This window comes from Pongo pygmaeus, chromosome 3 (genome assembly GCF_028885625.2).
Source record: "Pongo pygmaeus isolate AG05252 chromosome 3, NHGRI_mPonPyg2-v2.0_pri, whole genome shotgun sequence".
NCBI lineage: Eukaryota > Metazoa > Chordata > Mammalia > Primates > Hominidae > Pongo > Pongo pygmaeus.
Window position 1 is genome coordinate 86,430,282 of NC_072376.2, and position 27,359 is coordinate 86,457,640.

Sequence of the window (27,359 nt, forward strand, 5' to 3'; positions counted from 1 at the left end):
ATGTGTGCATGTGTCTTTATAATAGAATGATTTATAATTCTTTGGTTATATATCCAGTAATGGGATTGCTAGGTCAAATGGTATTTCTGGTCCTAGATCCTTGAGGAATTGCCACGCTGTCTTCCACAATGGTTGAACTAATTTACACTCCCACCAACAGTGTGAAAGCATTCCTATTTCTCCACATCCTCTCCAGCATCTGTTGTTTCCTGACTTTTTAATGACTGCCATTCTAACTGGCGTGAGATTGGTATCTCATTGTGGTTTTGATTTGCATTTCTCTAATGATCAGTGATGATGAGCTTTTTAAAATATGTTTGTTGGCTGCATAAATGTCTTCTTTTAAGAAGTGTCTGTTCATATCCTTCACCCACTTTTTGATGGGCTTGTTTTTTCTTTCTTGTAAATTTGTTTAAGTTTCTTGTAGATTCTGGATATTAGCCCTTTGCCAGATGGATAGATTGCAAATTTTTTCTCCCATTCTGTAGGTTGCCTGTTCACTCTGATGACAGTTTCTTTTGCTGTGTAGAAGCTCTTTAGTTTAATTAGATCCCATTTGTCAATTTTGGCTTTTGTTGCCATTGCTTTTGATGTTTCAGTCACGAAGATATTGCCCATGCCTATGTCCCGAATGGTATTGCCTAGGTTTTCTTCTAGGGCTTTTATGGTTTTAGGGCTTTTGTTTAAGTCTTTAATCCATCTTGAGTTAATTTTTGTATGACATGTAAGGAAAGGTTCCAGTTTCAGTTTTCTGCATATGGCTAGCCAGTTTTCCCAACACTATTGATTAAATAGGGAATCGTTTCCCCATTACTTTTTTTTTGTGTCAGGTTTGTCATAGATCAGATGGTTGTAGATTTGTGGTGGTATTTCTGAGGCCTCTGTTCTATTCCATTGGTCTATATATCTGTTTTGGTACCAGTACCATGCTGTTTTGATTACTGCGGCCTTGCAGTATAGTTTGAAGACAGGTAGCATGATGCCTCTAGCTTTGTTCTTTTTGTTTAGGATTGTCTTGGCTATACGGGCTTTTTGTTGGTTCCATATGAAACATATTTTTTTCTAATTTTCTGAAGAAAGTCAGTGGTAGCTTGATGGGGATAGCATTGACTCTTTAAATTACTTTGGGCAGTATGGCCATTTTCATGATATTGATTCTTCCTGTCCATGAGCATGGAATATTTTTCCATTTGTTTGTGTCCTCTCTTGTTTCCTTGAGCAGTGGTTTGTAGTTCTCCTTGAAGAGGTCCTTCATATCCCTTTAAGTTGTATTCCTAGGTATTTTATTCTCTTTGAAGCAATTGTCAATGGGAGTTCACTCATGATTTGGCTGTTTTTCTTTTATTGGTGTATAGGAATGCTTGTTATTTTTCCACATTGATTTTGTGTCCTGAGACTTTGCTGAAGTTGCTCATCAGCTTAAGGAGATTTTGGGCTGTGGTGACAGGGTTTTCTAAATATAAAATCATGTCATCTGCAAACAGAGACAATTTGACTTCCTCTCTCCCTATTTGAATACCCTTCATTTTTTTCTCTTGCCTGATTGCCCTGGCCAGAACTTGCAATATTATATTGAATAGGAATGGTGAGAGGAGGGGATCCTTGTCTTGTGCCAGTTTTCAAAGGGAAGGTTTCCAGCTTTTGCCCAATCACTATGATATTGGCTATGGGTTTGTCATAAATAGCTCTTATTATTTTGAGATACGTTCCATCAATATCTAGTTTATTGAGGGTGTTTAGCATGAAGGGGTGTTGAATTTTATTGAAGGCCTTTTCTGCATCTATTGAGATAATCATGTGGTTTTTGTCTTTGGTTCTGTTTATGTGATGGATTCCGTTTGTTGATTTGCATATATTGAACCAGCCTTGCATACCAGGGATGAAGCCAACTTAATTGTGCTGGATAAGCTTTTTCATGTGCTGCTGGATTTTGTTTGCCAGTATTTTACTGAGGACTTTCACATTGATGTTAATCAGGGATGTTGGCCTGAAATTTTCTTTTTTTGTTGTGTCTCTGTCAGGTTTTGGTATCAGGATGATGCTGGCCTCATAAAATGAGTTAGGGAGGAGTCCCTCTTTTTCTATTGTGTGGAATAGTTTCAGAAGGAATGATACCAGCTCCTCTTTGTACTTATGGTAGAATTCGGCTGTGAATCCATCTGGTCCTGTTTTTTTTTTTTTTTGGTTGGTAGGCTACTAATTACTGCCTCAATTTCAGAACTTGTTATTGGTCTATTCAGGGATTTGGCTTCTTCCTGGTTTAGTGTTGGGAGGGTGTGTGTGTCCAGGAATGTATCCATTTCTTCTAGATTTTCTAGTTTATTTGTGTAGAGGTTTTTATAGTATATTCTTCTGGTAGTTTGTATTTCTGTGGGATCAGTGGCGATATCCCCTTTATCATTTTTTGTTGTATCTATTTGATTCTTCTCTCTTTGCTTCTTTATTAGTCTGGCTAGTGGTCAATCTATTTTGTTAATCTTTAAAAAAATAAAAAAAACAGCTCCTGCATTCCTTGATTTTTTGAAGGTTTTTTTGTCTCTATCTCCTTCAGTTCTGCTCTGATCTTAGTTATTTCTTGTCTTCTGCTAGCTTTTGAATTTGTTTATTGTTGCTTCTCTGGTTATTTTAATTGTGATGTTAGGGTGTCAATTTTAGATCTGTCCCACTTTCTCCTGTGGGCGTTTAGTGCTATAAATTTTCCTCTAAAGACCACATTAGCTGTGTCCCAGAGATTGTGGTACATTGTGTCTTTGTTCTCATTGGTTTCAAATAACTTATTTATTTCTGCCTTTATTTCGTTATTTACCCAGTAGTCATTCAGGAGCAGATTGTTCAGTTTTCATGTAGTTGTGTGTTTTTGAGTGAGTTTCTTAATCCTGAGTTCTAATTTGATTGCACTGGGGTCTGAGATACAGTTTTTTATGATTTCCATTCTTTTATATTTGCTGAGGAGTGTTTTACTTCCAATTATGTGCTCAATTTTAGAATAAGTGTGATGTGGTGTCGAGAAGAATGTATATTCTGTTGATCTGGGATGGAGAGTTTTGTAGATGTCTGTTAGGTCTGCTTGGTCCAGAGCTGAGTTCAAGTCCTGAACATCCTTGTTAATTTTTTGTCTCATTGATCTGTCTAATATTGAAAGTGTGGTGTTAAAGTCTCCCACTATTATTGTGTGGGAATCTAACTCTCTGTAGGTCTCTAAAAACTTGCTTATGAATCTGGGTGCTCCTGTATTGGGTGCATATATATTTAGGATAGTTAGCTCTTCTTGTTTCATTGACCCCTTAGCCATTATGTAATGCCCTTCTTTGTCTTTTATGATCTTTGTTGGTTTAAAGTCTGTTTTATCAGAGACTAGGATTGCAACCCCTGCTTTTTTTTTTGCTTTCCATTTGCTTGGCAAATATTCTTCCATCCTTTTATTTTGATTCTATGTGTGTCTTTGCAAGTGAGACGGGTCTCCTGAATACAGCACACTGATGGGTCTTGACTCTATCCGGTTTGCCAGTCTGTGCCTTTTAATTGGGACATTTAGCCCATTTACATTTAAGTTTAATATTGTTATGTGTGAATTTGATCCTGTCATTGTGATGCTAGCTGGTTATTTTGCCCCATTAGTTGATGCAGTTTCTTCAGTTTCCATGGTCTTTACAATTTGGTATGTTTTTGCAGTGGGTGATATCGGTTTTTACTTTCCATATTTAGTGCTTTCTTCAGGAGCTCTTGTAAGGCAGGCCTGGTGGTGACAAAATCTCTCAGCATTTGCTTGTCTGTAAAGGATTTTATTTCTTCTTCTCTTTTGAAGCTTAGTTTGGCAGGATATGAAATTCTGGATTGAAAATTTTTTTCTCTCAGAATGTTGAATATTTGCCCCTACTCTCTTCTGGCCAGTGGTGTTTCTGCAGAGAGATCTGTTGTTAGTCTGATGGGCTTCCCTTTGTGCCTTTGTGGGTAACCTGACCTTTCTCTTTGGCTGCCCTTAACATTTTTTCCTTCATTTTAACCTTGACGGTTAATGTGAATGTGACAGTTATGTGTCTTGGTGTTGCTCTTCTCGTGGAGTATCTTTATGGTGTTCTCTGTGTTTCCTGAATTTGAATGTTGGCCTGTCTTGCTAGATTGGGGAAGTTCTCCTGGATAATATCCTGAAGAGTGTTTTCCAACTTGGTTCTATTCTCCCTGTCACTTTTAGGTACACCAGTCAAATGTAGGTTTGGTCTTTTCACATAGTCCCATATTTCTTGGAGGCTTTGTTCCTTCCTTTTCATTCTTTTTTCTCTAATCTTGTCTTCTTGCTTTATTTAATTAAGTTGATCTTCAATGTCTGATATCCTTTCTTCCACTTGATCAATTCTGCTATTGATTCTTGTGTATGGTTCACAAAGTTCTCGTGCTGTGTTTTTCAGCTCCATCAGGTCATTTATGTTTGTCTCTAAACTGGTTATTCTAGTTAGCAATTCCTGTAACCTCTTTTTAAGGTTCTTATCTTCCTTGCATTGGGTCAGAACATGCTCCTTTAGCTCAGAGGAGTTTGTTATTACCCACCTTCTGAAGCCTACTTCTGTCAATTCATCAAACTTATCCTTCATCTAGTTTTGTTCCCTTGGTGGTGAGGCATTGTGATCCTTTGGAGTAGAAAAGGCATTCTTGTTTTTGGAATTTTCAGCCTTTTTGTGCTGGTTTTTCCTCATCTTTGTGGATTTATTTACCTTTGGTCTTTGATGTTAGTGTCCTTCGGATGGGATTTTTGTGTGGACGTCCTTTTTGTTGATGTTGATGCTACTCCTTTCTGTTTGGTAGTTTTCCTTCTAACAGGCCCCTCTGCTGCAGGTCTGCTGGAGTTTGCTGGAGGTCCACTCCAATCCCTCTTTGCCTGGGTATCACCAGTGGAGGCTGCAGAACAGCAAAGATTTCTGCCTGTTCTTTCCTCTGGAAGCTTCATCCCAGAGGGGCCCCTGCCAGATGCCAGCCAGAGCTCTCCTGTATGAGGTGTCTATTGACCCCTGCTGGGAGGTGTCTCCCAGTCAGGAGGCACAGGGGTCAGGGATCCACTTGAGGAGGCAGTCTGTCCATTAGCAGAGCTCGAATGCTGTGCTGGGAGATCCACTGCTCTCTTAAGAGCTGGCAGGCAGGAATGTTTGTCTGCTGAAGCTGCGCCCACAGCCGCCCCTTCCCCGAGGTGCTCTGTCCTAGGGAATGAGGATTTTATCTATAAGCCCCTGACAGGGGCTGCTGCCTTTCTTTCAGACATGCCCTGCCCAGTGAGGAGGAATCTAGTGAGACAGTCTGGCTACAGCAGCTTTGTTGGCTCCGCCTCCTTCAAACTTCCTGGTGGCTTTGTTTACACTGTGAGGGGAAAACTGCCTACTCAAGCCTCAGTAATGGTGGACTGCCCCACTGCCACCCTGAAGAAGCTCGAGCATCCCAGGTCGACTTCAGACTGCTATGCTGGCAGTGAGAATTTCAAGCTAGTGGATCTTAGCTTGCTGGGCTCTGTAGGGTGGGATCCGCTGAACTAGACCACTTGGCTCCCTGGCTTCAGCCCCCCAGAGTGAACGGTTCTGTCTCACTGATGTTCCAAGTGACACTGGGATATGAGAAAAAAACTCCTCCAGCTAGCTTGGTGTCTGCCCAAACAGCCACCCAATTTTGTGCTTGAAACCCAGGGCCCTAAGTGGTGTAGGCACCCGAGGCAATCTCCTGGTCTGCAGGTTGCAAAGACTGTGGGAAAAGCATAGTATCTGGGCTAGAATGCATTGTCCCTCACATCACAGTTTCTCACGGCTTCCCTTGGCTAGGGGAGGGAATTCCTCTACTCCTTGTGCTTCCTGAGTGAGGTGATGCCCCACCCTGCTTCAGTTTGTCCTCCGTGGGCTGCACCCACTGTCTAACCAGTCCCAATGAGATGAGCCAGGTACCTTAGTTGGAAATGCAGAAATCACCCACCTTCTGCATTGATCTCGCTGGGAGCTGCAGACTGGAGCTGCTCCTATTTGGCCATCTTGCCAGTCACCTTCTTGTTACTATTCTTAAAACTAAAAATTCCACCCTCATGAGCACATAGCAATGTATAAAACACAATGCAAATGAGAATAGTGAAGAAAAGGGAGGAGAGGGCTGGAACTAAAAATAGAGCCAAAGACTTTTACTAAAGATAGACATATTATTAGGTCTGCATGGATATATTCCTACTGTCAAGCATACTGAATTTTATATAATGGTGTTGAATGTACGTTTGGTGAATTTATTTAATTGAGTTTGAACTAGATGTGCTATGATTGGGTCACTAATTTTATCCTGAGAGCTTGTTAGCAGGAAAAAAAATGACAGTTATCTAATGAATTGTCTTTAAGATTAAAAAGAATCATGTGCTCAATAAAAATAAAACATTTTTCTAATATTAAAACTAAAGTATTTCTCCTGAGAGTTTTTATAAACAGAAAACTATAAAATAAATTGAATAATATTCATAAAATTCTTGTTAACAAAAGGGCCACATTTTATAGGGTAACTTCCTTTATGATTTAAGCATAGATTAAAGCTACCATTGGCAACATTACTCTTACCTCACTAAACATTTCTTCTCATTCTCCGTTTCTGGGACATTCTTTTCCTCCCAACTTTTAAACCAGCAGTTCTCAACTTTAGCTGCCCACTAGAATCATCAAGAGGCTTTAAAAATAGAGCTGCCTATGCCCAACACAGATAAAAATTAAATCAGAATCATTAGAAGTAGAACCTGAATGTCAGCAAGTATATTTTAGAAGGCTCCATGGAAAAATCCCAGTGTGGTCAGTGTTGAGAATGATTTCTCAAGGAAACATTGGAATGACACCAGGACTTTTTTATTCATAGCCAGTTCCTCAGTGGGCCTTTGCAGCCCTATAGCTTTAAATATCATTTCTATCTCCTGTATACTTTAGACCATATAACCACTATGCACTTGAGAACTCCAGTTGCATGTCTCATACCCATTTCAATCTTATATGCAAACCTTCACTCCTAATTTTACTCCCCTTAGTTTTCCCCATCTTAATGAGCGGTACCATCAATTTTTCTGATTGATCAGTCAATCCTTGACTTCTCTCTTTCTCTCACATCCGTTGTCTAACATTAGCAATCTGTGTAAAATATGCCTGTGATATCACCACCTGGACTAATAAGATCCTAGTTAAGACAACTTCTGTTTCTCACTTGGAACACTGAAATATTTATGAACTAGTTTCCCTGCATCCACCCTTGTCCCATCTTTCATTCACAGTCTGTTTTCCACATCGTAGGTCTTGATCACCCATGTCTTCCTGTAACACCCATGACAACATGACACCAGAATAACATCCAGGTTCCTTACCATGATATGCAAGACCTTATATGATCTGTCCCTGGGCTATATCTCCTAACTCACTTCCTACCATTCTCATGCCCCATCACTGCCCCTTGCCCCAGCCATGTCTGCTTTCCTTTAATATGTCTTGTGTGCTTATGTCTCAGCATCTTTTCACCTGGTTTCTTCCTGGAATGCTTTTTTTCCCCAAGTTACTTACATAATGTATTTCCTCACTTCCTTCAGGTTTTTGTCCAAATGTCACCTAGGGTTGCCCCTGACCACCTTACCAAAATTGCATTTAGTGTCTATAGAGTTTCTCTGTAGAAAGGTTATTTTTAGTTTGTTTTTATAATTTATGTATTCATTGCTTAAAGATGCAATAGTAGCTTACATAGATAAAGAAATATTCAGATCTAGAATCTTTTGGCTTCATTTGTCTAAAACAGAACTCAGGCTTCTTTTTTTTCCGTTGCTGTTCTGTGCATGATTACTGAGTTTTCCTTCCTGTGATTTTCTCTCAGTGATTTCTCCTTTAAACCACACCGTGACATGAACTAATATATTGGGAATGACTCAGATTTTCCGTATCCCGAGAAAGTGACAAAGCAAAACTCTACATGTGAGGTTCTAGCTCAGATTGGTTTGCCATTTTGCTTTACCTGCTGATTCAGGATCAGGCAGGTGTTTAAAGATTTGCCTCATGGGAAAGGAAGTTGAAACTTATTTTGTGTTTCTGTTGAAGACAGATCTAGAATCATGGTAGAAGCAGCAAAAAGGTAGACTTTAGCTCTTATGAAATTTCTTACAGTCAAGACTAAGTAATATGCTCTCCTCATATTTTTCTGGAAAGTGGTTTATCAATGGGAAAGGATACAAAAAGCATATTTAAAGGGGAATTGAAGCAGAAGCAAAAGAAATTGGTACTCACATTAACAATCTGTCTTCTCTGACACCTTCAACTGCCCCATGCCCTTCTCAGATGGAGTAAATAATGATGCTCTTGACAACACTGTAACTTCTACCTCCTTTAACATGGAACCTAGCACACTGTATTATGATTCTTATTTGTGTACCTGCTTTCCATATGAGAATAGAGAATTGTGTATTCTCATTGCCTAGCATGATTCTGGTATGTTTTCTATAAATTTTTTTTTTAGTCATGATTTTTAGTTCTTTATTCTTCAATAAAATGAATCATTTTCCAGAGACAATAGTTAGAATGCTTGTGAAATCTTTCTATAAGTAAAACAGAAGAATCATGTTTTCAGTGATGGCTGTAGAGTTGCAGAGGAAAACATCTTACTATAGGAGTAAAAGACACAGAATCCAGAGTTGAAAGCTGGCACATGGACAGTGCTACTCATTGCCAGTCTTACCGGGAACAGTCCATAGGGTCTGGTTTTTTAGCTTACTCAGCAAATAACTATTTCATTCTGCTTAGAGTGAGGCTAGAGAGCCACTGAAAAAGTATATGCAAGTTTCGCAAGGGCGCGGCCAAAACACAACCAGAGAATCCTGTTTAAGGGATTTATAGGATCATTTATTGATTATTGAATAAATGAAGGTCGGGAATGGCCCGGAAATGTCCAAGAACAGTGAATTCCTCATTAAGGTAATTTCAAGCCCCCCCCTCCACCACCAAAAAAATGATACTAACAAATGAAGCACATTGTGCTGATTGTTCTAGCTTTGTTTTTTTTTTAATAGCAAATATTATTTGCTTCAAATTGGCATTCTGTGCTAATTACTAACAACTGTTTGCTACAATATGTTATTTTGCATAAACTACAGAGGTAATGATAGCCTAGAAAACTGCTTAGGTGGGTCTTAGTTGATAATTCTTAGTTGAATCTAGATTTTTACACAATAAAAAACATATTTTGTCTATCTATTAATTACTGATTTCTAAGAAAACTCTAAGATTCTAGAAGATAGAGTCTAAGTACGTAAGCCCTCTGTATCTGTGGGTTCCACATCTGTGGATTCAACTATCTATGGTTAAAAATATTTAGAAAAAAATAACATAAATAACAACAAAAATAATATAAAAAATAGTATAAAACTATTTACATAGCATTTACATTGTATTAGGTATTACTTATAATACCTAAGTAATAAGTAATCTAAAGATGATTTAAAGTATGTAGGAGGATATGCGTAGGTTATATGCAAATACTATATTATTTTATATCAGAAACTCGAGCATTTGTGGATTTTAGTATCTGCCAGTGCGGCAGGGGCCCTGGAACCAGTCCCTCCCAGATACTGACAGATACTGAGGGACAACTGTATTTTAGTCTTACTATGTCTTAGAAACATATTATAAAACACTAGGCACAAAATAGTTACTTATAGACTCTGCTTATCTAGTTCTGTGTGATAGAAAATGAGGCCCTAGCCCACAGTGTTCTCATATGCACTCTAGAAGGATACAACTGTGAGTGTGGGAAAAAGTCATCTGAAGGTCAGAGATATGCATCATTCTTGAGTACCTGCCGCGACTTGCTAGTACTAGCTGCCCTTGGGAAAAAGCTGAGAAGACAGAAAAAGATTAGGTGCAGCAAGCCAGAGGATTAGTTGAAGAAAATTAATGGACGATAAGAATTGAATATAGGAATGACAAGAATTTTCACATGCCAAGGAAGATGAGTTAAATAAGAATAGGTTTAACAGGAAAGCTAGGTGTCAGGACCAGGAACAGGCATCCAGGTGCTCACCAGCAAAGGTCAGAAGAGTCAGAGGCATTATTTGAACACATTTGCTTTTAGCTGTTTGGTTCACCTCTCTTCATCATCAGGTCTTCCGAATAACAGGCTGAATGCCTTTCCATGGTTTAGTATTGGTATAGTCATAAACTCTGATCAATCAAGTTCAAATATGACTTGGATAGTTTCCACGGACATCAACAGCCAAACTCACTGAGGAATATCAAGTTAACCTGATAGTATTGAAAAGGGAGTGAAGTTACCTACAAGGGTTTTCCATGCAGATTGAAATTTATCCTGATATACTTTTCTTTTGCCTGAAACTTTACAGATTGTTACTTATATGTGTGTACAAATCACTGGATTTCATGTCTCTGTCAAATTCTTGATGAAATAATCAGTACTGATAGAAATGGGAAGTTTCAGTTTCATTTTGGTTTTGATTTTTTTTTTTTTTTTTGGTAGGGATTTGGGAGGCTCTCATTTGGAATTAGAGAACACTTGAGTGAGTTGGTAAGGTATTAAGGAACCTTTTCAAATGTAGGAGGCCAGGACTAAAACAGAGATGGGTGGGTGCTTTATAATTTTGATAACCTTGGGATGGTTGTAAATATATACTCAACATTCTTGAGGGTTTATAGTGAGTGAAAGAAAGAGAATAACCAAGGGAGACTTTTAGACTTTTACTGTAAATAACTGGGCAGAAGGTGGTACCAACTAAAATAAAAAAGGCTGCTAGTTGTCTCTCATTGTTCTTCCTTTTCAAAGTTTTCCTAATTATCTTTGATTTTTCTATATTAACCTTAGTATCAAATTACATACTGCCAAAAAGTCCATTTTTATTGGACTTTGATTATATTTGTAATGAATATAGGTAGAATTCTAATCTTTATGATATTAAACATTCCTATCCAAGGGCATAGTTTATCTTTCTAGTTTCTTGGTCTTATTTATATCTTTTGGTGTTATTCTGGAGATTTTCTTTTACTACATAGATTTTGCACATTTTTTGTTAAGCTTATTTTAAGTATTTTATCTTTTGTACTGCTATTATAATGGGGCCTCTTCTTACAATGTATTTTCTAAGATGTTATATATGAAAGCTATTTACTTCTGTATATTTTATTTTTACCTGATTAATTTATTGAATTATCTCAATGTTTCTTATAGTATGGTTTTTTAGATTTATCAAATACATTTTAACTTTTATGGTTTTTTTTCTAGTTTCATTTGTTTATTGTTCTTTAATTTCTAAAGTTAAATGATTCATTTTCTTATTTCTGTTTTATTGATATAATAATTTGTCCACAATTTTTTTAACATTGCTTTATATTTATAGGATCTAATATGAAGTGTTTTCATTATAAATCTTTCTAAAAATTTTGCAATGTTGTTTTGTTTTATTTTGACCCAAGAATTATTTAAAAGAATTTTTAAAAACTTCCAATAGAAGGGGCTCCATATGAAGGATCTTTTTTTTTCCCGATTTTGTCAATAATTATAATTTTATTGAGTTGTAATCAAATAAAATATAGTCTATCTAATTATTTACTTTTTGGTATTAATTAAAATTTTCTCTGTAACCAAGTTTATACCATTTGCATATGAGAAGAAAATGTATTATTTATTTTGAGTTTGATATAGTCATATATATAACATTAGTTAAGTTATTGACATTTTCTGTATCCTTGATCTGTCATGAACTGAGAAAGTTATTCAAAAATAAATTAAACAAATACAATATATTTTGTTTGTATATGTATCTCCTGTAAATTCTGCTTAAAGGAATTCTATTTCTTTTTCTTATGTATTTATTATTTTTCTATCTTTATTTGAATCACTTTTTTACTTTATAATGTGTGCCTCTTTGTTTTATTTAGTGCTGAATTTTTGTTTGACAGAAAGCATTATTTTTTGGCATTTTCCTGCTACATGTTTGCTTTCAACATTTCTGAATTCCGAATAACTTTGTTTTATGTGTATAATATATATTGTATAGAATTAGCAAAACATATAATTAGATTTTGCTTTGTAAGTCAATTTGAAAATATTGTTCATTTAAATAAATGACTTAGAGAAATTTATATTTGTTTTTATGATAATATATATGGTAAAACTATCATTATTTTCTGTTCTGTTTATTGTTTTTATTTTTTACAGTTTTTTTCTTTGTGTATTAAAAAAAATTTAAGAAGGTTTTCGTTACCTTAATAATTACAACATTATATAGTACTCTTAATTCTGTATTTATTTATAGGGTGGCTACTGATACTCTAGTAAAATAAATAAATGATAAAATGTTTTTATTTTCTCCACTCATTCCATTTCTTTTGTCTCTGACCTGCTATTTGCCAGTAAAAATTATTTGAAAAATATATTTTTTTATTTTTTACTTTATACTTTTAAATATTCTTATACTTTGATTATCTGGTTGGTCAGCTTTTAAACATTCGTTGATTGCTATTATTACATATTAGGCAGTCAACAAACTTTCTCATCTTTGCCCTTTCTCATTCTAATTTTGGTAGTCACATTATTTCTGCATAGTAAAAGCAAAGACCATTTACATTTGTCTGCGTTTTAGTCTGTTTTGTTCTGCTATAGCAGAATATCACAGACTGGGTAATTTATAAAGAATGGAAATTTATTTCTGAACAGTTACAGAGGTTGAAAGTCCAAGATCAAGGTGCCAGCATCTGGTGAGGGCCTTCTTACTGCATCATCTCATGATGGAAGGCAGAATGGAAAGAGAGGGCAAGAGCAAGACAGAAGTGGGCTGAACTTGTTCATTTAGAAGGAACCCACTCCTGCAATAACAGTACGAATCCATTCATGAGGGCAGAGGACTGGTGTCCTAGTCACCTCTTAAGGGTTCCACCTGTTAATATTGTTACAATTGCAATTCCATTTCAACATGAGTTTGGGAGAGGACAAACATTCAAACCATAGCAGTTTGTCACCCCAATCCTCACACTTTTTTAAAGTCTTGGTCCTATAATTATAATGAAAACTTTCAGCAGTCCTTTTGCTAGTTTCCTTAGACATTCTTTGATTAAGTAAACTGTGTCGTTTAGCATGTTCCTTAGGAAAGACTTATGGGAACAATATTTCCTGAATTCTTGCATTTTCAAAATTGTTTGCAACTTTTAATCTTGGAGGCAGACTTGACTGGCTATAAAATCCTTTACCCTCATTTTTTTACATGAATCATTTGTAGATACACAATGAGATACCATCATCTCACACCACAGTCAGAATGACTATTACTGAAAAGTCAAAAAATAACAGATTCTGGTGAGGTTGCAGAGGAAAAAAGAATGTTTATACACCATTGGTGGGAGTGTAAATTAGTTCAACCATTGTGGAAAACAGCAGGGTAATTCCTCAGAGACCTAAAAACAGAGCTACCATTCGACCCAGCAATCCCATTACTGGGTATACACCCAAAGAAATATAAATTGTTCTATCATAGACACATGCACACGTTCATTGCAGCACTATTCACAGTCACAAAGACATGAAACCAACCTAAATGCCCATTAATGGTAGACTAGATAAAAAAAACATGGTGTGTGTGTGTGTATATACACACACACTATATACACACACACACACATACACCATGGAATATTATGCAGCCATAAAAAAAGAATGAGATCACATCCTTTACAGGAACATGGATGGAGCTGGAGGCCATTATCTTTAGCAAATTAATAAAGGAACAGAAATCCAAATACTGCATGTTCTCACTTATAAGTAGGAGCTAAATGATGAGGACAAATGGACACAGAGAGGGGAACAACAGACACTGAGGCTTACCAGTGGGTGGAGGTTGGGAGGAGGGAGGGAATTAGGAAAACTAATTAATGGGTACTAGGCTTCATACTTAAGTGATGAAATAATCTGTACAATAAACCCTCGTGACATGAGCTTACCTATATAGCAAACCTGCACGTGTACCCTTGAACTTAAAAGTTAAAAACAAATTAAAATAAATAAATAAATAAATAAATAAATATTTTTGTATAATATTTGGTCATAATGTTCAACTTTTCCATGACATTTTTTGTTGAGTTTATTGGTACATTGCTAAGTTCTAAAATTTTTTTTGCCTTTGTTTTGCCTTTTGTCTTGGTTCTGACACTTTTTAAATGTATCTTTCTATTGAATTTTTAAAAATTTGCATATGGTAAAATTTACTCTTTTTGGTGTGCAGTTTTGTTAATTTAGACAAATGCATGTAGTCATCTATTAAATTAATTAGCCTAACACCACTAGAATCAGAACAGCTTCATCACTCCCCAAATTCCCCTGGGTTTGCCCTTGCGTAATATCCTTTTATTGATGCTGTGTCACATCCATTTTTATTACTCATCATTGAATGAGTTGGATGTTTTTAGATCTGCTGTTTACAGGACACTTCTGCTGGGGGTTAGAGGAGGTCCTGTGCAGCCTTCTGACTCCTTTATTACTTTCACAGAGTCAGATTTCTTTCTTCTAAAATAGCCCCTCTATGTAAGTGTGTTCCCACCCACTCTAAACTATACTGGGTCCCGGAAGGCTCTTCTGCCTTTATTTCTGTTCTCACTGCCCCAATTAGGAAAGCTATATTTTTTTGCACTTTGGGATAAACTTTTCATAGAAGTGTATTTTTGCAGTCAATTTCAGAGATCTGCCGCTGCCGGCCATGTTGTCATTCTCCGCATTTCTTTGCTGCCTTTCTCCCTGTATGGTATCTACTAATTGCTGCTTTTGGTAACTCTTAACATGTTTTTGGAGTCTGTAGAAATTAGGTCTTCCAGTTTTTCTAAAAATAGTGATCAGGTAACTTTTGTTGTTTTGGTTAACTGTGTAGCATTTGCACATCTTCCAGGAGAAGACAAGATGCAGTCTTAGCCACATTCTTAGCAGAAGTCCTGTTGACTGCACTTTGTCACCAACTTTCTCTCACTCTCCTTTCATGGCTCGCACTTTAAATATTGGAATCTCTTGCCTCTCTTGTTCCTTCTTCACTCCCTTAAGGTTTTCATGTAAAAACTTCCCGTGATGTACCATAACCTATGATAAAAAAAATTTTGCTATTTTCTAAATACCCACTTTCAAAGTTGGTTAGTTTTTTCCTGCTATTGTTTTAGCTTGGAATGCCTTTTTCTTCCTTACCTGATTAGAATACTTCTGCTCATGCATTAAGACCTAAAAAATTCCTTTAGGAATCCTTCCTAGATACCTTCTCAAGACAGAATTAATCTCTCAGTTATGCTCCCACAATATATTGTCCCATTTTTTGTTCACTTATCTTGTTGCTTTTAGTATTTGTTTGCCTGTCATTATGAAGACAATGAGTATCCCGTATACTAATGTATTAACCAGTCAACACAGAATTTTCAAATTCTGTGTTTCAGGGACTCTACTTATAGCTCTCCTGTGATGATCGGCACTTACCTAATTTGGTCTCATTTGATTTTCCTTTCATTTAATTGAAGGGTACAATATTTTGGTTCCTCTTGGTTTTCTTGTCTAGCTTTTGTGCTCAAAGTGATTTAGTCAGGTCAAAGTAGCCTTTCTACTCTTAGGAAATAAGTGAAACTCTTCTAGATTTAGAGCATTTGTAAAATTTTTAAAAGTTCAGTAATCACTGATAGAAATTCTTCTGTATTTCAGGTGATGCAACTGTGACAATAGCTCACAGATACACCCCCAAAGAGCAACTGAAGATTCATACGCAGCTGGCAGATATTATCATAGTTGCTGCAGGTAAGTCCTTAGTGACTGTTATTTTTTAGAATGTCATCAGCAGAATAATTCCTACCCTAAATGCTGACATGTTTTAAAGCTTTTTGAGAGAGTTAGCTGTATGTATGACTAACTTCTGTTGATTGGATTCTCTCTTGGCAATCATTATATCAGTCCATTGTGCCTGTGTTAGCATTTGTTACTTCATTATGGAAAACCCAAACAGCTTTTGGGATGACAGATTAAGCACAAGAACAATGTGCACTTGGCTAATTGCTTTGACAAACATGGTTTAACAACATTTACAGAAAAAGGTTGGTGCAGGTAAATAATACATTGTAGCTATGGAGAACAATAAAACTTGTACTTTCAAGTTGTATCAAGGAACATAGAATGTTCAGGTGAGGGGAAAAGATAGTCACTATGCTGCCCTAAACACAGCCAGGCTGAAGAATTATGTTCTGAAGTCTAGACTTTAGGGGAAAAGTTGATGGATGAGACCATGTCCAAAGGAGAGTATCTAGGATAAGAATCTTTCCAAAAAAGATGACATATGAAATTTGGTCTGATGAACTGAGGATGATGTTTGGTCTGGAAGAAAGAAAGTATGACCTAAAGAGATGCAACAACTTTTTTTTTTTTTTAACATAAAAAAACCCAAGCCCAAACTTTTATAATAATAAAAGCTGCCTCAAAGTCACCAGTTCTTGAGATAGTAAGTTCCTTATCACTACAGGGATTAGCAAAATAGATAAAAACATAAGTGGGATTTCACAGAGCATTATTTGTCAACGTTTATTGGATTTTGCCCCATTTTGGTTGACAAAAAAAATCCCCTTTCAACATTATCAAAATATTTCAATAAATTAAACAACATAGCTAAAAATGCATGTAAACAGTTGTAATTATTTTGAGCGTATGTTCTTTGGGGAAGGAATTACATTCTTTCTTTACTCCCTACCATTTAAAGGACCATTGCAGAGAATGTCTGTCTACTGAGTACTAGGTTGGGTTCATTGCGTTTTAATACTTCCTTCGATGATGAGACTCTTTAATTCTCTATTTTAATATATAAAAGAAAGCTTTATGGAATATATGTATATGTATACTTATTATATTTCATAAGATTAAATTTATTTAAATTTATTTGTGTTTTCCTACAGGATAAGTTAACAAGAAAGATATTTTAGAATATAGAAAAGGCTGGAATATGGGGCTTGTGTATGGATAATTCACTTACAGATATTTGAGAGTTTGTCATGTACTCTGATTTTAATTAAACATGTACTTTTTTTTTTTTTTTTTTTTTTTTTTTTTTTTTTTTTTTTTTGAGACGGAGTCTCGCTCTGTCGCTCAGGATGGAGTGCAGTGGCGCAATCTTGGCTCACTGCAAGCTCCGCCTCCCGGGTTCATGCCATTCTCCTGCCTCAGCCTCCCCAGCAGCTGGGACTACAGGCGCCCGCCACCACACCCGGCTAATTTTTGTATTTTTAGTAGAGACAGGGTTTCACCGTGTTAGCCACGATGGTCTCGATCTCCTGACCTTGTGATCCGCCCGCCTCGGCCTCCCAAAGTGCTGGGATTACAGGCGTGAGCCACCGCGCCCGGCCTAAACATGTACTTTTGAATAGCAAAGATAGTACTAAATTCATTCATTCATTCAATAAATATTGGACCCTTCCTATGCAGCAGTATCTGTTTTAAATTTTAGGAATACAGCAATGGATACAAATGATGAAATGCCAGCCCTGGTAGAACTTACATCTTAGTGGGAGAGAGAGCAAATAAACAGTAAAATATAATGTCAGATAATGATAAGTGCTATAATGAAATTGGATGAAGGAATAGTGTTTTGGGAATACTGTTTTAGATTGATTGATTGGTGAAGATCTTTCTTGGGAGGTGACCTTTTGAGTAGAGTTCTTGTCCTGGCCATTCTCCATTTGTCCACCAGCCCCAATGTCTGCCCTTCCCTGCCCTGGTCTGGCCCTGAGACACTGACTAATGAAGATGGCCTTACCTGTGTTCCTCTGACACTGGCTCCCAGCAAGGTTTGGCACTAGTAGGATATCTGAAGGAGAAGAAGAGAAACTTCAAGTCATGGTGTTTCTTCTCTACTCTCTTCCACTTCTACTGTCTTTCTCCTTTCTCCTGCATCGATAGCTTTTGCTCAGCATCCTTTCCCCGACAGCTAAGGCTCTCACTGGGCTGCAGTAACACCATTTCCTCACCCCTACAGACCTAGGAATGGTACAAGCTTCCTCCAGTTTCTAATCTCTAAGAGCTGCAACAGCTTTTGTTTTTATCTTAGCCTGAATATATCACTGTAAAAATTATTTCATTACTATATGGGGTGGATTCTGCTTCCCATGGAGATACCGACAGAAGCAGATCTGTATGAAGTAAAGGCACAAATCAAGAACCATTCCTGGGGGAAGAGCATTCCAAGCAGAGGGAACAGCAGATACCAAAGTTCTTAGGCAGGAGCATGCTTGATGTATTCCAGAACACAGGTCTTTGACGGCTTATTATATTACTCTGATTTTAATTAAATATTAATAAATTATGAGGATACTAGTAGGAAATGTTGTTGGGAAGGTAGCCAGGGTTAGCTCATGAAGGACGTTGTCTGTCATGGTTAGGATTTTGGTATAAAGCCAAGAATGGCTGACAGCAGATCAACACGGTCTGACTTAGGTTTTAAAGGACTGATCACACCTTTAAAAACATATCAGACCTTATGTCTGCAGTTGTGTCAAGAACTGACTCTAGAAGTGTAAAAGTAGAAACAGAGAGGAGAGGTATTGCAATTTCATTTAATGGATCTAGATTTTGCTCTAATTTGTTTTGTATTTGAACACATAGTTTCAATCAAATTTAATAAAATATCTGATTCTTCTATAGGCCCTTTTCTGGAACCTAGAATATATACATGACTGCAGGAACAGTAGTTGGCTCCTCATAGAGTAAAAATAGAAATGTTCTTTTTCCCAGAAAAAAAAAATCAGTAAGCTGGTACAGATAACCATACCACATTTCCTGTTTTTCTGAAAAATTACATTTGGGTGATATCAAATGCAAATTTTTGAACTGCATTGACAGAAGTCAGGCATGTTTAGAGAGTTAGTAAACTTTTTCAGACCACAGATCAACATTAAGTGAAATACTGCTTCAGCCACTGACATCTTCATGGCAGATAAGTATTATACTGACTTCTTTTTAGAGACACTTCTGTTCACACACATGACACAGAATTTGTTGAGTAAAGAGGAATTTGAATGCTCATCTTTGTCCATTTCTAACCTTAGGCAGAATGAAGTTTACGTTATCCTTAAAAGGTATTATTTGACTAATGTTAACAGCTTATACAGAATATTTGACAATTGTCCTTAGATAACATTTATCAAATATTATATTGAATGAATATTTTATTCTAGTGGAGGAAAATCTCTCAGCATGCCTTCCTACTTGTGGTTTGTTTTATTATGACAAATGGCACACGGGTGGTCACAATCCACTTGCAAGAAACACTGATATTCTCTTGTAACTAAGTCAAAGCTTATGCCATAATGCCAACACTGTTGTCCTCCTTGAGTTTATCCTCTCTAGCTTTCTTTGTAAAGGCCTAAATCAGCCTTGAGTACAGATATTTAAAAAGAAGACAGGAAAAGGAAAATAAAGGAAGAGAAGGACAAGGAAGACTGAAGCCTATATAAAATAAACAAGACAGGAGCCAGGAGGTACTCAAGCCTTAGGTGTGGTGGGTGGTGAGGCTGTCCCACAAGCATCCCGCTGAGGGTATTTTCTTACCACCAGAGGGCGCCAGTCAGTTGAGCAGCTACTTCAGATGTAGCCAAGTTGGCCATACACCATTCTAATCCTAGTTAGAGGACATTTTAAACAAAGACAGTGGGAAGAAGTCCTGTCCGTGCTTTTTTATTTCACCTTTAATTCCTCTTACTAAATACAAAAGTATGTTGAACGTAGAAGACAGATTTGTATATAGTTCTGCGGTCTTCTTGAAGAAATAAATATTTAGCCAATGGGAAAATTAGGGGAAGAAAATTGAGAATTTATAAGAAATAACTAAAGATTGCTACATTTCCAGTTAATTAATAATCACCTGGAGAAGTTAGGGGTAAAACATGTAGGCATTTATAAATTATAGAAAAAATGTGAGTGAATATAAAAAAGAAATCCCATATAACCAGACAATAGGAATAAAGTATTACCAGAATGACCATATCATGCATTGTGTGTGGGAAATAAACAAATACAAATAGCAGTGGGTATTTAAAAAGGAAATAGTGATCTAATGGCAGAGGTAGCCAGAATGGGGAGGGCTAGATCACTGTCGTAATGAGAATGTCAGCATATATGGAAACAACCTCATGTAGGAGAACTCAGAGTAGAAGGAGGAGGATTGCGTGATATGTATCAGAAAGAATGATAATGTCTGAGAGGTGAGAGTGAAGAATGTGGTGATGAAATCTTGACACGAGCTTGAAAAAAGTAAAAGAGGAAATCCTGTGTGAAGATCCTGAGACATGAATATTAGCTTATTTAATATTAATGTCATCCCTCCAGTTTCTCATAGTACTACTCCTACTGGCTTATATATCACTCAGCTTTTTAAAATTGCCCCCCAAAATTGAGATATAGACTCAATTAGAAGCTTAGATCTGCAGAATCAGGCCCTGTCACACTATGCAATTAGAAGTAAGTAGCTTCAAGTCCCTACTCAAAGCCAAATCTCTGAGTTCACAGAGAGAGTTAACAAGTTTCTAGAGTACTTTAATGTACCATGGTTATAGCACATAGTACCTGTTTATAGTTGTTATCTTCATTAGACTACAGCAGGTAAAGGCGTGGTTTTTTTTTTTTTAACTTGGTAGGTAAGTGCTTAGAGAAATATCTAACACATAGTGGTTGCCCAGTAAATGTGAGCTGTGTTGATTTTGAGATTATAACTAAAATAAGGACTTTTTCAAATTGATACATATTTAGCCGATATAATCTAATTTTTTTAAGATGGAATTATTCTAGTTGTTGGATTTACACAGTGTAGCATTATTTTTGGGAACTACCAAATTATTCCAGTTTGTCATCATAAAGTAGTTGCTAAAGCAATAAAAAGTGAAATATTTATTCATGAAAGAGTAGTTCATGTCATTAAGTGTATGAATGGAGTGATTTAGGTGTAAATGTTAAGATTAAGAAATGATGGGAAAGGTGGCTGGCTGCAGTGGCTTACACCTGTAATCCTAGCACTTTGAGAGGCTCAGGTGGGTGGATCACCTGTGGTCAGGAGTTCGAGACCAGCCTGTCCAACATGGTGAAACCCTGTCTCTACTAAAAATACAAAAATTAGCCAGGTGTGGTGGTGGGTGCCTGTAATCCCAGCTACTCAGGAGGCTGAAGCAGGAGAATCACTTGAACCCGGGAGGCGGAGGTTGCAGTGAGCCAAGATCACACCACTGCACTCCAGCCTGGGCAAGAGAGCAAGACTCTGTCTCAGAAAAAAAAAAAAAAAAGAAAAAAAGAAATTATGGGAAAGGTGAAGAAAGAGTAAGGAGACTATTACTGACATCTAAAGCACAGTAAGAGTATTAGATGGTTGAAAGGGGAGGATCAGTTTAGGGAAAGGCTAAATCAGCTTTGCACAAGCTACTGATAAAGAAGGGAAAGCCGGCCAGTATCAATTTTAAGATCATGTTGGAGATCATTGGGCTTTCTCGTATCTGCTTTAAGGAAACTGTAGGCTATCCTAAGTCTGTAAAATTCTAGGAATCTTCATTATTCAGCAGGATAGGCAAGTTTTTTTAGACATTGTCCACATTACCCTCCACCCATCTGAGTAAACTCTGAAACTATATTCAGGAAATGAGCTGCTGAGTCAATGCCACTTGCATGTCAAGCTCTGGATGCAGTGTCGCGGTGGTGAAAGCTGGCATTTTTGGCCACTAAGCCATCCCTTCCAGCGTGACGAATGAACCTTCACAGTTGTAACTTTAGAGTGTCTATTGCAACACTTTTAATGACAGATACCATGATATAAAACAGGATAAATGGGCAATTTAGTAATTCAGAATATTCATACTTACTTGTCATAAAGTACAAAGTGACCAACTCATTTCCTTTCACCACTTCTCCAATCATATTATCAAGTCTTAGAAACACTCCCATCAAACATTATCCTAGGGCTCAATGGGGTTTTCCCCGGGGTGTATTTATTCCTCCTTGAAACGGGGTTCATAATTTTCAGGAAACCAGGACATTGAGAAGTTCCAAGGGGTGGGGCAAGGAAATAGCTCCACCATCCCCACAGCTCATGCAACCTGGGAGTACAGCTTGCTCACTTACAGCCCTGAGTGCTTCCTGAGTGATGCCGGCACATTTCATGGCTTCACTCATACTATAGTCCTTTCCATATCTCATTTCTTATTTGTTATTGTCCAGCTTGTCCTCTTTTGCTAGCTTCTGCTACTCCACTTAAGAGTTCCTTCCCTCCTTCCTAAAAGTTGCCATTATTTTCATGGTACAGAGTAGTGAAAAGTGCACAGGCCTTTCTAAAGTAAGAATTCCAGGATTTAAATTTCAGCTCTGAGACTTGCTGATTGTGAGCTTGGTCTCATCTCTGAATCTCAGTCTGTTCATTGATGTGATTTAGATGATAATAATAAAAGTAACCTTTCATAGCAGTGTCTACTTTATATTTTTTATCTTAACTATGCTGATCTAAGTAGAATTTCCCATATCTAAAATGATGCCTTTTACTTATTGAAAGGCATTTTAATGTGGTTTATGTGCAATACCAAATAAAGAATATTTAACACTTCTAAAAAAAAAAACCTTTTTCATAGTGTAATCAAGCTACCCAATCTATGTAAAGAGCATAGCACAGTGCCCAGTATATTGCAAATATTCAATAAGTGTTATGTGTTAATGTGTTCTATGTTAGGCATTGCATGTGAATATTTAAACAATTTAGAAATGATAAATCAGTTGATGATTAAGCTACAACTTAGCATAACTAAAAGAATATACTTCTTGGTTGCTTTTGATACTAATACAGTATCAGAGTAGAGTAGTTATTATAAGCATAAATAAATTAATCTAAGAAGTGACTTACACATGAGGGACCAACTTTATGGAAACTTTATTTTTATACTTAAGATGTGTGGCTTCTCAGGATGACATCAGCACTTGTTCATAGATGTGTATTCTGTTGTTCCCTGGATGAATACCTTATTGCCTCTCCCTCCTTTGGAACAACCTGACTTTGAGAGGGGAGATAGGGAAGGTTGAGGCACTTAGATGAAAGGGATTTTTTTTCTCTCAGGCCTTTATCCACCATCCCAGTCTCCCCCTCTCTCTGTTTCTACCTCATCTTCCCACCTCAGGCTATTCTGGCCCTCACAACCCATGGCCAAAGCCTAAGTTACTAACTAAGCAAAGCTTCCCTGGTCTGCAGTGAACTTTGTCAATACCTGAGAGGGCAGCCTGACTACTGATATTTTTCTTGGTGTCAGTAATACATCCTTACTGCAAAAGCTTAGAAAACTTGGACAATAGAGAGGGAGGGAAAGAACCTTAATCCCAACAAAAGTGAAATAAGGTAAACAATTTGATGTTTGACCTTGTACTGTTTTATATATATATACGTAGATCTAAATATTTAAGCAGTTCTTTTGCCTTATATATACTATTTGTATTTAGCAGCTCTACACCGTGTACATGTTTCTTTATAAAATGCTTTCTTCCAAAACAGACTTCTGATGACTCTATAGTATTGAGTGCTATGGATATACTAAAATTTACTTATTCAGTTCTTGACTGTTGGACATTTAGATAGTTCCCTGAGTTTTACTGTTATGAGTAATGCGGCAAACAGCTGTAAACATCTTAGATTATTTGCACAAGTAACCTATAATATTTATCATATTAGTCTTAAGTTTGTTTTCTTAGTAATTATTACTTATATTCTGAAAACAAATGAACATTTAAGCTTGGTGCATAATAAAGGCTTACACGTGTGTTTAATATTAAAGCATATTTCATACCTTACCTGTGCATTTATGTAAAGTTTTAATAGAGAGAAGAGATAGCTGTGTCTCATTTGTAACCCATTCTCTAGGCCTGTTATCATTACCAATCAGTATACTATGAAGCTTTAGATCCTTATCTTTCCACAGGAGAAGATAGAAGCCTGGTGTGTGGGGAAAGGGACTCAAATATCAAGTAGGGTGTGTATCAAAAGAAACATGGTCTTTAAAGTAAGGAGGATTTGGTTTTAAATTCAATTTTAACTTTAAAAATCGCATCTAACTCTCTGGGCTTTATTTTCAGCTATCGCAAAATGGAGGTAGTAATACTAGTGTTTATAAACTGTCATAAGAATTACATGCTTAGCGCATAATGACTACTTAGTGAATGTAGTTTCCCTTCCCTTCATTCTCCTATTGTGTGGTGAGCCTATCACTAAAATTACAACATGTTTTAAATGAAAATATATGAAAATTTATTATCTATTATGAAAAGACTTTGTCTTTAATTTTCTGATACTTTGGTAATATAGACTGTACAAAAAACATGTACAAACTTTTATGTTTCCTTGCTCATTAGCCTCAAATAAGCAAAAATGTTTTCCCAAGATTGATCACCTCAGAACCATCACAAAGTTTTATTTTTTTTTCTTCATTTGACTGAGACCCTTGCATTTTTCTCCTCAACTTGTTCTAATTACAGGGACTTTTGAAAAGGGGGGTTTAATCTTTTCATCTCTAGGTGTTTTCAATCTATGGTATTAGTACATGGTTAGCTGAGGTTGATTTTTTTTCTTTTGAGGCTCTTCTCAAAACACATATATATGTACTACTTCTGATTTTTCATGAGTAAAACAAGCATTGCTAGCAATATCCAAGAAAGCTTCAGTAAAGAACAATTTAGATCAAAGATATTTTTTCACGATGGAGAATCACAGACTTCCTTGGAAATATACTTTAGATGGTCAAATGATACGTCATTTAAACTTAATTCTACTTGGGCCCACGCATGTATATCATGGGCTTGGGAAGAAGTGAGGTTCTTCCTTTCAAGTTATGTCTGTAGCCTTTGATATTATCACTTTGTTATATTTTTATGTCCAGGTCTTTAAAAAGTTTATGTTAGGAAATACTTAAATATACCCGAAAGTATATAAGAATAATGTTAATTAAAATGTTAACACTTATGTTATCAATACCTAAATTTGACAGATGTGAATATTATGTATATTTTCAATCTACCTGTTTTATATTTCTATAACTTGCTTTGTTTTGACTAATGCTATGACTTTAAAGTTTGCCCATGCTAATAGATGCAGCACTATTTCTATAATACTCAACTGCTGAGTATCCATTTTCTGTTGATGAATATGTATGCTATTTCCAATTTATTGCTATTATGAACAGTTCTGTAATGTTTAAATTTATACATATTTTCTTGGAGACTCACTCATTCATCCATCCAGCAAATACTAATTTTGCCACTGGTACATATTAAGCCATATAGCAGGCAATAGAAAAAACTATATATATAAACTTGGTTCAGCTCTTGAGAAGTCCAGACACTAGTAGAGGAGAAAGATGTACAAACAAATCAGTGTAATATAGCTTGCTAGTGCAATATTAGATACATGTGTGTATATATATGTACATGTCTATCTGTTTAGAAAAGGAGACTCTGTGTGTGTGTGTGTGTGTGTAAGAGACACAGATAGATTGAAAAATAAAAACAGAGACAGAGAGAGAGCATCATTGGAGAGGAAGTAATAGCTCTTTTCCTCTGACTCTGAAGCGTAAATGAATGAGTTGGGTTTCATCCCACAGAATGAACAGAAATTCACTAGGCAGAATAAAAGGCAATGAGACTTCTGGCAGCTTAGAGCTATAAAATGCTATGCATATAGCAAAGAAAATATTTGCTCTTTCAAAATGACAGGTGCCTGTGTGTGAGTTGTGAAAGATGAAGCATAACATTTAGGAAAAACCAGACATCATAATAAATTAAGAAATTTTAATTTTATCCTGTAGGTCATAGGCAACCTTTAAATAATTAGAAGCGCTGGAATAACATCATATTTGAATTTTAGAAAGATCACTTGGATAGACCCTGTGCAGGGATAAAACTGGAAGTAGCACTGATGTGGTTCTGTGCTAATACAGGAGTAGATGAAAGTGAGAAGGAAAAACAGGAAGTAGACTAGAAAGACTTACTGGCTTTAGAGACTAAGTATATGGTGTTGCCATTAACAAGGAAGGGTATATAGAAAGGAAGCAAGGTTTCAGAGAAGTAAAGATGAGTGAATGGGAGGAGATAATTCAATGTGAATGTGTTGAGTTGATGACACTAGGTATTATATTCAGGTGGAAAAGTCCAGGAGAGGGTTGAGATATGTGGGTGTGGGATTTGGGAGAGAGCTGTGTTCTGGAGTGATAATTTTGGAAGTCATTAGTATCGGGGGTATTGGGCACGAAGGCATGGATAAAACCATCTAGAATAAGTCTGTTTATAGTACATGGACTGAATTTCTATTTCAGACATATTTGAAATGTGTTGGTTGATATGGTTACTTCTATAACATTGCCTTCTTGCTTCTGTATACCTAGTGCCAATGAAAGATAGCCTATTCTTATTCCAGCGTCTACTTCAATTGATTGTATAAGAAAAAACTGGTATTTTTATGGAGGCTTGTTTCATACCTGTTGTTCTTTTGTAACCCCAACCTTTATCAGCTTGAAAGCATTGTTTGAGTAAGATGAGAGAATGTATTTGATAAACCAAAATGTGCCATATAGTGGAGACAAAATTGTGTCCTAAAAATAAAATGATGGACTTCACTTCATAAATGTTTAATCCCAAGACTAAACCAAGAAGAAGTTGAATCTCTGAATAGACCAATAACAGGAGCTGAAATTGTGGCAATAATCAATAGCTTACCAACCAAAAAAAGTCCAGGACCAGATGGGTTCACAGCCGAATTCTACCAGAGGTACAAGGAGGAGCTGGTACCATTCCTTCTGAAACTATTCCAATCAATAGAAAAAGAGGGAATCCTCCCTAACTCATTTTATGAGGCCAGCATCATCCTGATACCAAAGCCTGGCAGAGACACAACAAAAAAAAGAGAATTTTAGACCAATATCCTTGATGAACATTGATGCAAAAATCCTCAATAAAATACTGGCAAACAGAATCCAGCAGCACATCAAAAAGCTTATCCACCATGATCAAGTGGGCTTCATCCCTGGGATGCAAGGCTGGGTCAATATACGCAAATCAATAAATGTAATCCAGCATATAAACAGAACCAAAGATAAAAACCACATGGTTATCTCAATAGATGCAGAAAAGGCCTTTGACAAAATTCAACAACCCTTCATGCTAAAAACTCTCAATAAATTAGGAATTGATGGGACATATCTCAAAATAATAAGAGCTATTTATGACAAACCCACAGCCAATATCATACTGAATGGGCAAAAACTGGAAGCATTCCCTTTGAAAACTGGCACAAGACAGGGATGCCCTCTCTCGCCACTTCTATTCAACAT

At 36.5% G+C, this 27,359-nt stretch overlaps 1 protein-coding gene across 15 annotated transcripts in view; it reads left to right on the top strand.

Moving 5' to 3' along the window:
* The window catches only part of MTHFD2L (methylenetetrahydrofolate dehydrogenase (NADP+ dependent) 2 like), a 186,497-nt gene that overhangs the window by 94,738 nt on the left and 64,400 nt on the right, over positions 1-27,359 (top strand). For all 15 annotated transcript variants that reach the window (XM_054484935.2, XM_054484934.2, XM_054484936.2 and 12 more), the window contains one exon: positions 15,694-15,786. In XM_054484935.2, the coding sequence (XP_054340910.1) occupies positions 15,694-15,786 (93 nt within the window). The remainder of the gene's footprint in view (positions 1-15,693; positions 15,787-27,359) is intronic.